Genomic DNA, 13,243 nt, shown 5'->3' on the forward strand with positions numbered 1-13,243 from the left:
GAGAATATCACTTTGACCTTGATCGAGACTGATGTACTTTTTTGGGGTGTGGAGATCCTTTACCAATCCATTGTGGTGATTGAACTTTTGTCTCAGTGTCGTAGCCATAAACCCAGCTTATTTCTCCTATTATGAATCTTTGCATGATTGTTTCATCGTCATTGGCATGTTGAAGAAATTGCTGACAAACATCCTCCGCTCGAGATTATTTCTGCTGTTCAGTCAAAATGTCATTGCATGATAGAATCAAAATGCTAACCTCTTCTGCAAGTTCTCTGACAGTCAACAGTCAATCGGCAATTTGCATGCACCAGATTGTTGATTTTCTGAATGTGGATGTCATCAGTTGAAGTCAAAGACCTTCCTGGTTGAGTTTTATCTTCAATTAACTGACGACCACTTTTAAATCGTGAAAACCAATTGTAACATTGTCTATGACCCAGGGCATCATCTCCGTAAGCTTGTTTCAAAAATTGAAACATTTCTGTGAAAGTTTTTCCTCAGTTTCATGCAAAATTTTATGTTATATTGTTGCTCCTGAAAATTATATGTTACAAAAATCACCACATATATATAAACACATTGCACTCAGATAACAATAACACAGAAACTAAACAAGATAAACAACAATCCAAGAACATATGGTTGCAAAGGAGGTTATGTGAAACACAGTGCTGCCAACCGTACACCACTAAATATCTCAGTTTGCATGTAATTAAATATATTCAGTTTTTTCTGAACAGATCTCGTATGTTAGTATGTAGGTTTTTAATAGGTACTGTAGCATAAAAAATTGACTTAAGGTTATTTAAGAATGTAATCCCCTTTTTGCCATATAAATTTGGTTTTGCTATTCGCGGTTTTGTTATTCACATTATTAATGCAGATGGAACCCCTGCGAATAGCGAGGGATTACTGTACTTACAAAATGAAATATTATGTTAATTTACTCTTGTGTTTATATTTATGAATGTGCAATTTTTTCTAAAATAAGTGATCATTTATTCTTAAAAAATAACAATATTCACCTTTACTAAACCAGACAGTGGAGCTGATTCTGTATGACTCAATACAATACTTCACTACAAGAAAAGGTCTTATTATGTTACTATTTCCATTTTTAATAAGTTACTAAAACATTTGAAAAATCTTAAATCCACCAATTTACTTAAAATGCAATTAAAAGATTTTTCTTTCATGAGAACAATATTATTTTGTTGATGAATTTTTAAATAATACTAATTAAAAATAAAAAACAAAAAACCTTTTGTTATCTGCATCCCATTCAACGTGTATATAAATATGTACTCAAAATAATTTTCAATAGCAGCTTCTGAATTGTGAATTATTTTGTAGTAAATTTTTATGTTGCTTATCTTAAATCTTATGCCATGTGTTATTTAAATAATTAATTTGGGCTTTAAACACATTTATTTTTATATTTATAATTTATTTTGTGTTGATGTAATCTAAATAATATATTTTTACTTAACAATCAGAATAAAAAAAATTATTTCTTTCACCGTTTCTTCATGTGTAATATTCCTGATGAAATTGGTGATAGTGCATGAAAAACCAATATTTGAGATTTTTTGTAAAGAATGTTGTTTTTGTAGCTAAAGTAAACATCTACGGCCTAAATTTTAATGAATAAGGAAACCAGGTATTTGGTGGAATGATTTTATCACTAAAAACTGTTTGGAGATTCATTGAATGTCTGGCTGTACATGCCATGGTGCTGCCTTGTTAATATCATGTGGTATTATTTCATTATCAATGAAGGCACATAAATATTAAGTATATAATAAGTTGAAGAACATTTTATTTCTTGAAGAATATTTAGCTTATTAGTCTTATCTTAGATGTTGTTTCCAATATTTCTGTTATCTAGAGGAATTACACATGTGGTTGATGGGTTTTTGGAAGTCCACCAATCATGTATTTTGTTACTTTAACACTGAAACTTTCTTACCTGTATGATTATGTAGGCTGAACTATTTTCAATATTGCCTGCTTGTAATTTGAAGAAATTTTTGAACCAGTTACTTTTTCTGGTTTAATTCTTGAACTGCTGTCTTTTCATGTTAGAAAAATTTACTTTTTTCTAGTCTGCATTTTTCATGCAGCCAAGCACTTTTCTGCTGAGAAAAATGTATATATTTTTCATATATTTTAAGGGATTTTAGCCATTCCAACAGATATACCCAATTTTTTTTCTTAAGTAAGTACTTACGACCATTCATATACCATTAACTAGTTAATTTTTCTGTTACATTACACTGTCAATATGAAATGGTGAATCTCAAAAATCATGATGAAACTGCTCAGGTATAGTCACATTCACCATGTTTGCAGAAGACTTATACAAATTGGAATAAATACTGTTTTAGCAATAACACAGCAGTGGAAAAGCCATAAAATAGATCAATATCTTATATTGTTCTGCACTCATAACGATTGGTGATTTGGGTTGGAAAAAATCACCTCATAGTACTGTGATTTATTGAATTGATTCGCTGTTCCAAGGATTAAAATAATAATAATATGAAACTAATGTAAGCTTAACACTAAAAGTAACTAATGTAAGCTTCATGTATTTCATTATCACTTCACATTATTTCGCATTACTTCTGAACTTGCTCTGTTAAATCTCTCTAGAATGTGAAAAAATTATTTTAATGTTTGGTAAATGCATTTATGATGTTTGATTGTTATTGGTAAAATTATTCTTATTTTAAAACTTTTTTTCAGGTACCATTTCAGAATTAGAAGCAAGAGTGACAAAAAAACATTCGTGTGGTGCTCTTATAGAATGGAATCAATTTGAACATTATGACTCACGTACTCTGTTAAGTTATGTGTTATTTTATATCGAGGCACCTTATCAGAATGTAACGCTTTATGATGGGCGAGACGCTTGTGGTAAAGACGGGTGTGTATGACTATGTACTTTTAATTCATATGAAAGATGTACGTAAAATATAGGTTGGTCTTTGTTATATAACAAAGGAAACATACATTGTTTGAACAGAATATATGGTTTGAAATGAATGCCAAATCTTTTACAATTTTTCAAAATTGGCATTAAGGGTTCATCATATTTCCATTCTAGTTGGTTATAAATGTATAAGTGATTAACTCAAGATGACCACCATTGGGATCTCAGAAAGTACAAATAAGTTTCATGAGAAATTTTAAACAGGGAACCTTCCTTAGATTTTCCCTACATTAAAAAGACAGTATTACCATTTTTGAAATCTTCGTCCTTTTTCCAATATGGCAGCCAACTTCATTATTTCAAATGGAAACCTCATTTTTATTGCATTTTTGTGTAAAAAGTAAAAATACTACTAATTTTTTACCCAAAAATGCAATAAAAATGAAGTTTCCATTTGAAGTCATTTTTATTACTGGGTATTTTTTTCTAAATGCAGCTGATAATTGTCAGCTAAGGGAGCTGTGGGCTGTCAATTGCAAACTTGCAAAAACAATAAATGCAATTTTATTGCCAAATTATTAACAGCTGGTTTTTCCATTGTTAAAAAATTTCTTGAATTTAGCTGTAAACTCATTGATGGTTAATGTGTCATCCTTATTCATTAGTGAATTGTTGTGAAAAAGTTAAACTTTAGTATGCAATACTCTATTTGTATTTTATCATGTGTTTGTATAATGTTTATTTTAATAATGCAGTCTGATCATTACAAAAAAGTGGATGTACTGGAAATTTATTTTTTTTTTAAGTAACAGAAATTCAACATTACCCAGAAATACAAATGTACAGCTTTAACCTGATGGACATCTACTTCACCATAAATTATTTTCAAGATTAGTTGGAAGTCTGCGAAGTAAGGGGTTATTTCAGAACAGAGTCTGCCAGAAAGCTTTAGAACAGAACAGAGTCTGGGTCTGCCAGAACAGAGTTGTTGCTGAAAATATTGAGACCAATATTTTATCTTCTTTAAAGCATACCCTACATCTTCCGCAAGGGAAACAATTGCTACCTGTATGTGGCTCAATAGCAAGTATGTTACAGAAACGTAGTTACCTTGTGTATAAACCTGCAGTTTTTCACTATGATGCCTGATGAAGAAGAAAGAAGGAAGAAGGTTTGAATTCAACAGTTGGATTGCAAAAAAATTGTGAATTATCCTAATTTTTTATCTTGTATTATCTGGTGTGATGAAACCAATTTCTCCAATAATGGAATGCACTGTTGAAAAACAACCATTATTGATCAAAGAAAACCCATTAATTGCCATTTACTGAACACAATCAAGTAAGATTTTTCATAAACTACTGGTGTGCCATCATCAGCAACAAATTTTGGCTTTGCTTTTCTAGAAGGGAAATCTTATGGGAGCTTGGTACCATCTATTGTTGGAGGACATTATACTGCCATCTATTGATGACTTACCTTTAGATTTGCAAATGTAAAATGTATTTCCAACAAAATGGAGCTTCTGTGCCAACTTTGGTGAGATAAACAAATTTTTAAATGATCATTTCCAATACTGGCGGATTACTAATCAAGGTGTTACTGCTTGATTAGCAAGAAGTTCATACCTTTCCCAGTAGATTACTTTCTGTGGTATATGAAAGACCAGTTGTACATATTTTGGTATGCTTCTGTGGAAGAAATAACAACTTAGTCAAAATTTTGTACAACATCCATCACAACACATTTTCAAAAGCTGTTAATGGTGTTGTCAGGAATATAACTGCCTGCATTTTTATTAATGGTGGCCATTTTGAAAACTGTTATAACTGACACTGCAATTCTTCCTTCCTAAAAATAAAGCTGAAACCACACTGTTCTAGGTAAAAATCTTTTAATCCTATCTTTACGTTATTTTCCACTTCAATTAATTTTTGAACTTAGAAAATATTATTTTATAATCACTTACTTATACATAGTTCTTCATTTAAAATAGTACAGATGGCACCATATTTGATATTAGAATTGTCTACTAGTTGCTCCATAATGTCTGCATTCAGAAATAAATACCCAAAAATAAAAATGTCTTAAAATATTATTTTCTACCCAAAAATGCCATAAAAACATGATCTTTCCATTTGTGGTAATGAAATTGATAGTAATATTGGAAAAAGGGTAAAGATTTTAAAATTGGTAATACTGTTTTTTTAATGTAGGGAAAAATCTAGGGAAGGTTCCCCATTTACAGTTTCTCATAAAACTTGTAGTTTCTGAGATAATTTAACTTGTATATCATAATTAAAAATTTTAGAAGGTTGTAGCAAATTTTACAAAAGCTACTACATACCGTCACTACTTTGATGATGGCCTTGAAGCTTTAAACAGTCACCGATTCCATTTCTAGATTAATTATTTAAATAAAAGCAGTATAAAATAATTGACAGCTTCTTAATCAAATAAAAAAAAAACTGTTCCTTTTTATTCCACTGTAATCTAGAGGTGTTAAGTAAATAAATGAGTTCCTATGTAATGTCTGGTCAGACACATCATTAAAACAGATGTCGACTGGGGACACCTCTAAAATTTTGGTAAATGTTTACATTTTGGTTAAAGGAGTGATCATTTGTAAAATGATTTTTTGTTAAAAGTTTATGGTAGGTGTTATCAAATATCCCCTGAAAAATCAAGGAAAGCTTGTAATTTAAAATATAGCTTCACTTTTTACGAATGCAGAATTAATGAGAAAGTGATTTTTCTCTCATATCCAGAATTTTATCTAAATTAGTCCTAGTTACGAATGATTTTACTGTTCACCTGATATTATGGATAGCAGAATTATAAATTGATTATATCTCCTAGACCTTAATATCTCTTCTATAATTACAAGGTCTTTAATTAGAGGAACACTAATTTCATTTTTATATTATTTATTTTGATTTTAGTTTTAATTCTTGGCATATACTTAAGTTAAAAAAAATTAGCATATCTTGTTTCTGATTACAACATTTTGTTGTCTTGAAAACATTATATATTTTGATTTGTGTAAGTCCAATATTTGTTGTTAATGATTTGGAAAATTGTATTCTTAGAAACCCATTAACTGTCATTAGTAAGGTATGGTTGCTAGATATCAATGATAAAATTTAAATTTAATTTTTTTTTTATTTTGTTGTAATTTAGGTGGCTAGTAGATGATGTACCTCTTCAAGACACTCCAAAAAATGAGCCACTTAGGCACATATTGACCAGGTTAAAGCCATATACTCAGTATGCCTTCTATGTAAAAACTTATACTATTGCTACTGAGAAAACTGGTGCACAGAGTCCAATACAGTATTTTCGCACTGATCCTGATAGTGAGTATTATGTGTAGACCATCATTATTATTGTTTAAAGAAAGAAAATTATCTATAATCAAGTTGTACTGTTAATAGAGTTTTAATTAGGTAAAGTGATGTTTTAAGTTATGCAATGGAAGTATCTTTTGTCATTGTATTCTGTAATATTCATGTAAGAAAAATAATTTATGTTGCACATATGTTATATACTTGAGTGGATCCCAGTTGAAGATAGATTGTTTATCCAACTTAAAAATAAGATAAAAAAAACTTAATCAATTAGACTTTGACAAAAAATAAATGCACATATGGATCAAACTGTTTATCTATTTGGCATAAAATATTGTAATCATTACTTGTCTTAAATGGATCATGCATTTAGCATAAATGTCAGACTTTTCTCTCTTCATCACTTTATATTCTATATTTTTCCTTTACAATTATACAAAAATATATATTCGCTATATAGAGGCTAAACTATCTAAATGCTGTGTATATAAATAAAAAAGCAAAACAATTCGAGTTTTAGAATTTTGAAAAGCAGGTACTGGTTTAATTTGCACAAAAAATAAAAATGTCAGTTATTTTGAATAAATATAATCTAACATTTTATTAATTTGATAAGAATTTGTGTTATGAAGCTTTATTTAATCAAAAGTAAATATTTTTTTGTCAGTTGATTATAAAAAGATATATATATATATATATGTATAATGCTAATGTTGCACAGTCATTTGTATTTGGTAGTGATTCTATGTTTAATTGAGTATTTTGTGGATCTGGAGGAAATTCTTTACTGAGGATAAATTCAGTAGTAGAATGATTTTCAAATAGAATAATTAATTTTTATAAATTTGTATCAAAAATATAGGTCATTATGGGGAATTACAATAACTTATATAACTATACATAAGTCATTGCAAACTGGTCTGCAAATTTTTTATTTATTCTCTTTTATTCATTTCTTACTTCATCTGAACTTAATCTTTTTCATTTTCAAATTTTTAAGTAATGTGTGCACAAAAGGTAATATTCTATTATGAAAATTTTGAATTCTCTAAACTCTAATTAAGGAAAATAATTATTAGTATAGAGTTTTTTTTGTCTTCAGTCATTTGACTGGTTTGATGCAGCTCTCCAAGATTCCCTATCTAGTGCCTAGTCGTTTCATTTCGGTATAACCCCTACATCCCACATCCCTAAAAATTTGTTTTACATATTCCAAATGTTGCCTGCCTATACAATTTTTTCCTTCTACCCTACCCTCTAATATAAAAGAGACTATTCCAGGATGCCTTAATATGTGGCCTTTAAGTCTGTCTCTTCTTTTAACTATATTTTTCAAATGCTTCTTTCTTCATCAATTTGCCGCAACATTTCAAAAGCTTCTAATTTTTTTCTTCTCAGGTACTCTGATCATCCAAGTTTCACTTCCATATGAAGCGACGCTCCAAACATATACTTTCAAAAATCTTTTCCTGACATTTAAATTAATTTTTGATGTAAACAAATTATATTTCTGACTGAAAGCTCATTTCCCCCGTGCTATTTGGCATTTTATGTCACTCCTGCTTCGTCCATCTTTAGTAATTCTACTTCCCAAATTCTTCTACCTCAGTATAGAGTAAAATCTAATTAAAATGAATTAAATCATATTTTCAATTATGTTCATGTAGCAGATTTTTTTAGTATGAAATGTTTAAAAAAAAAATTATTTACATACAATATCAAAATTGATGGTACTTTAAAGATAAAATTTGAGATTGTCGACATTTTGCAAATTTAATAAAAAAAAAAAAAGATTAAAATCTATAAAAATTAAAATATAACTTTCTGATTGTAAATTTTTTCAAACAGTACATATGATTTTCCTTTTATAATTTTTTGGATGAATGATGGTCAAATGTAGATGGTGGGAACAAAGTAATGTGAAGCAGGGAGCTAGTCTATGGATGGTGCAATTTGAGCTGGATTGGTACTGTCTAGGCTGTCTACATTAAATGGGTTAATTGATTCCAATATTTAAAAAGTTCCCATAGATATTCTAATGTTTTTGTTGGACCCAAGTTTGTTTCAACAATCTAATCGTAAGAAGCCATTTGGTTTTGTGCTTGATAGTAAACTACAATCCATTACTCTCTGATGGTAATACTAATCTTGGAATATCTCATGGAATAGCATTCAAGTTGAAGTTTACGAAGTAAGGAAAAAATCTTGTTAATAAATTAGTTCCTGTAGATCACTAAATTGAAGAGTTATGGTAAATTACTTGTTGGTAATTGGTAATTACTTGTTAATGGCTATTAGCCATGGCAGTTGATAAAATATGACAAAAACATTAACCTTGCAAAAAATATTTATTTAATTTAACTTTGCAGTTAGTTACAAAAATATTGACTTATATTGAACAGGCTGATTTTTAAGATAAAATCTAAATTTATATTTATAAAACATTAGCAGTGGTAAAACATTAACAATAATACATGTGTATTATTTAGATAGTAACACATAATCGTGCTTTCATCTTATTCTCATCATAAGGTATTATTCTATTCCATATTTCTAACTTTCTATACATTGGCCTTCTCCTTTCTCTTTATATTATAATAGAATCTGTCAGATGCCCATAGATTTTTATCATAAAAAAATGTTAATCTTTTAATTCTTCTTCAAACTTTTTGTTTACATCCATCAGTAAATATTAGTTCTTACAGAAAGTTTATTGTATCACCCTTATTTCCACTTGAAACCACTCTGCAGAATATTTTATTTTTATTTTCCTGTCTACATTTTGGATAAACAGTTCTTATCCTTTACCACTTAAATGTTTCTCAACATCATTGTTTTTTAGAATTTTTTGTGCTTTTATATATCTAAATTCTGTTATTTTTCATTTTTAGATCAATGATTTCTGAACATCTTTCATTTTTCTGTTTCTATAACTGGTAATCTTATTTATGATTAGTATATCTTAAAAATAAAATATAGATTAGTAAATAATTATCATCGATTATATAAAGCTTTTTTCTGTGTAATGGTGTAATTTACCAAAGTAGTTCAGAAAACTAGTATAAGTGTTCTGCAAATTGCTTTTGACTGGAATTCAAACCCATGTTCCAAACGGAAACAGAAGACATTACCATACTGCTGTGTTGGCTGATGAGGTGTGATAGCATTTTGCCATTGTGATTATATACTTTTATTTTAATTCACTTTAATGATTTTCATTGACAGCTATATTGACATAATAACCCATGAAATAGATTTGGATTGTACTAATTTAAGCAAAACTGAACCACTGTTCTTTAACTCAATTAGTCTACAGAAGCAGTACTTGAAATAGTACTTGTATATAAACAAGTACTAAACAATAACTATAGAGTTAGTTGACCATACCGTTCCCCTTCCATTTTACCATAATGGTGGAGACATTCTTTATGACAGGACGTTAGGTTGATGCAACTTTTACCCATGATGACCATCTTTATATATTTTACACACTTTACATAACAATTCTACTCATAACGACAAAGTTCTAGTTAATAAAATAATTTTAAGTTCCTGAAGATGGAATTTGTTTTCGAAAGCACTAGGACACATTAAAAGATTGTGGTAAGTGGGTTTTATATTTTAATCTACACCTAATTATGTATAGGAATATAACATTTTGCAAATATTTCTTTTGGTATATCAGTGCCTTATTTCTTACATTAGACATTTCTGGTTTCTTATATTAAGAAAAAAATCTGAAATTTATATTTTAATATACAACCAATGAAATTTTTATTGATTTGGGAATGTCCTATTATCCTAGAATAAATTTTTGTTATAGTATTTTACTTTTTAAAAAATTCATTGTATTGTGTCTTTATAGCACCAACAAAACCAATATTACCAAAGGCTTACTCAAATTCTAGCCATGAGTTAGTTATAAGTTGGTTTCCACCAAATCAACCAAATGGCAACGTAACTCACTACATTATTCAAGGAACTTGGGAGAGAGATGATCAAAACTTCTTGCAACAAAGAAATTACTGCAAAGAACGTAAGTTGAAAAAATTTAATCATTATTTGTTTATCATTTTTATTATTGTTTAAAAAAAGTTACTAAAAATGAATTGAAAATGAATATTAAATTTTACATAATAAAGATTCCATACTTACTTTTACTTCCTTGTATGAAATAAAAGAAGTATTGTATTGTGAAAAATTACAGTTTTCAGATTTCAACAGAAATATCCATTTTTACATCCCTGAATCCATTTTGACTAGTTTGGCATGACATCTGTATATATGTATGTATCTCGCATAACTCAAAAATGATTAGGTGTAGAATGTTAAAATTTTGGATTTAGGACTGATGTAACATCTAGTTGTGTACTTCCCCTTTTTATTAAAATCAACTTGACCAAAAAATCCCAAAATCCAAAAACTTTGGATTTTGGACTTAATTGCGGTAATAAGCCCTTATTGAGAACTTTTCAATGATATACCATAAGTGATACTTATTTTCATTGGTTCTAGAGTTATAGCCAAATAAAATTTTAATTAATGAATTATTTGGATCTTACAAGGGGAAAGCAAAACATCAGTTCAAATCCAACTTCAGTACATATATATTTTTTAACTTATTTTATTTTATTGATTTATTAATAATTAATTATTAACCTATGATTGTAAAAAAAAAACTTTTACAATTAATAATAATTCAATAATGACAATAAAAAAAATCAGAAGTTATTTAGTGAAATAAAATTTATGTACTTTTCATTTTAATTCAAAAATTTTTAGAGAGGTTAATAATTATTTATCAATCAATATATTTAAATTAAAAAAAAAAAAAACAAAAAAATATGTATGTATATGAAGTCGAATTTGAAGCGTTGTGTGCATGATTACTGATCTGACACATTCTCATTTATATCACATAACTTCTTGAGCAACGTGAAACAAAATTAATATAGAAACTAATATAAGAATTGTATTAAGAGGATTTGCTGTTCTTTTAAATTTCTGCATTTTTAACCCATCTCTTCTTTAATACTACAATAACTGTACTTGTAGCTTGTAATTATGTTGTAGTGATGCAAAAACAACACAAAACAACTTTCAACACAGTATTCAATGAATTTTATTTGTGCAATTTTTAAGGTGATTCCACTTCATTTCCTACCAGGAGTAATTTTTGATTGTATTGCTATATCTTATTTATCACTTTTGCAAAAAGTGAATCAAATTAGCATATATTATGCATATTGTCTTAATCTTTACTTTGTCCATAAATAAATTATCATAGGTAAGTGTTGTATTTTCATTGTCTGTCTATACTGATTATTCTTATTTCGGCTATTCTTTAAAAAGTGTTCTTGAATTAAATTTAATATTATTCATCTGTCAGTGTACTAATTTGGCTTTGTGTTTATTACTATTATAGCACTGAGTTTAACTGAGACAAAACATGTTGATATGACAAACACTGAATTTAATGAAGTTAAAGATGGAGATAGAACTGAAGAATGTAACTGTAAAGATGGAAAAAAGCCGCCTGATATTGAAGCTAGAGACAAAGAAGCGCAATTTCAAATACATTTTGAAAACAATCTTCACAACTTGGTTTATGTTAAAAGGTAGATTTTTAATACAAAAATGTTGTTTTACTATTATATTTGTTTACACTAATTGTTACCATCATTATTGGTGGCTTCAGTATTTATTTTACATATATATGTGTATTTTTTGTTTTGTTTTTAGAAATATTTTGATATTTTAAATTGAGGATTGTGATATGTAATTAAAATTGTTCCTTCATATAATTTTTTTTAGGACTAGAGTAAAAAGGGAAATAGAAAAGGATGGTAAATTATTTAATGGTAATAATGAGTACCCAGAAACAGAACAGAGTAAAGTTGCAACAACAGTTACAAATACAGAAAATAACATTAAAGATGATAAAGGTAGGTAATCGCGTCAGTTTTTTTAAGAATATAAATATCTAATCTTATTCTTGTTATTATTAATTTATTGTTTATTATTTTTTCCTTAGTGTTATTTCCTTTAATTAATTCTGTCTCTTTGTTCTGGGTTAAAAGATGAAGTAGCATAGAGTTTTTAGCGACACTGATTTTGTTAATTTAATGAACTCAATTTTCTTTTTTTTACATTTCACTGTAACTCCATGCAGACATTTTAATAAAAAAATGTTTGCATAAGTCTAGTTTTAACAAGCAAATTATCTTGCCATTGCATTTTGTGTTTGATATCAGCGGGATAACCACCATACTGAAACCAGTCTGATAATAAATTAAAAAAATTTATTTTTGATTGTGTAAAGCATTATAGTACAGTTAAGAAAAAAACCTGTATTTCTTAGCAGAAATATTGTTTTCGTGAGTAGGAAGCGAGGAGATTAAGAAAAATCATTTTTGACAAAGAAATTTATTATTAAAATGTCACATGGGAGCCGAAGTTTGAATCATGGCCTAGAGCAAATTAACCTATGAATTTTATTTTAAAGAGGATGAATTATTCAGGATTAACACCTGAAGAAAGAAAGGTAGATGGAGATTAAGTTTTTATTTACATCATATTCTTTTTTTTTGTAAGATTTTCTTATTTAATTGTTATTTAAATTAACAGTAAATTAAGTTTGATTGTTTGCATAATCAAACTCAATGTTAATTTAAATAGATTAAAGAAAAATATCACTTATGTAGGAAGTAAAAAAAAGAAAAAGAAATCAGTTGGGCCATATAATTAGAGGAAGCAAAATGTTAGAAACTGCTTTGGAAGTGTTAGTTTAAAAGGAGAAAGAAAATAAGGGAGAAGAAGAATGAAGTTAATAGATAAGCTGAAGATTGGAAACTATGGGGGAACAGAGGGGAAGGCTTTTCAGGTATGGATGGAAATACTGGTGACTTAAGGAACCTCCTGCCAGGCAGAACACCAGATGATAATGATCAAGATTTTT

The 13,243-nt window shown here is 28.3% G+C and overlaps 1 protein-coding gene across 1 annotated transcript in view; it reads left to right on the forward strand.

Annotated features, from left to right (window-relative positions):
* Positions 1 to 13,243, forward strand: part of LOC142322189 (insulin-like receptor) — a 374,309-nt gene that overhangs the window by 333,168 nt on the left and 27,898 nt on the right. Inside the window, exons 11-15 of the mRNA XM_075360979.1 lie at positions 2,752 to 2,932; positions 6,119 to 6,294; positions 10,151 to 10,321; positions 11,711 to 11,903; positions 12,100 to 12,230. Coding sequence (XP_075217094.1) covers positions 2,752 to 2,932; positions 6,119 to 6,294; positions 10,151 to 10,321; positions 11,711 to 11,903; positions 12,100 to 12,230 — 852 coding nt within the window. The remainder of the gene's footprint in view (positions 1 to 2,751; positions 2,933 to 6,118; positions 6,295 to 10,150; positions 10,322 to 11,710; positions 11,904 to 12,099; positions 12,231 to 13,243) is intronic.

This window comes from Lycorma delicatula, chromosome 3 (assembly GCF_047948215.1).
Source record: "Lycorma delicatula isolate Av1 chromosome 3, ASM4794821v1, whole genome shotgun sequence".
In the NCBI taxonomy this organism is placed as follows: domain Eukaryota; kingdom Metazoa; phylum Arthropoda; class Insecta; order Hemiptera; family Fulgoridae; genus Lycorma; species Lycorma delicatula.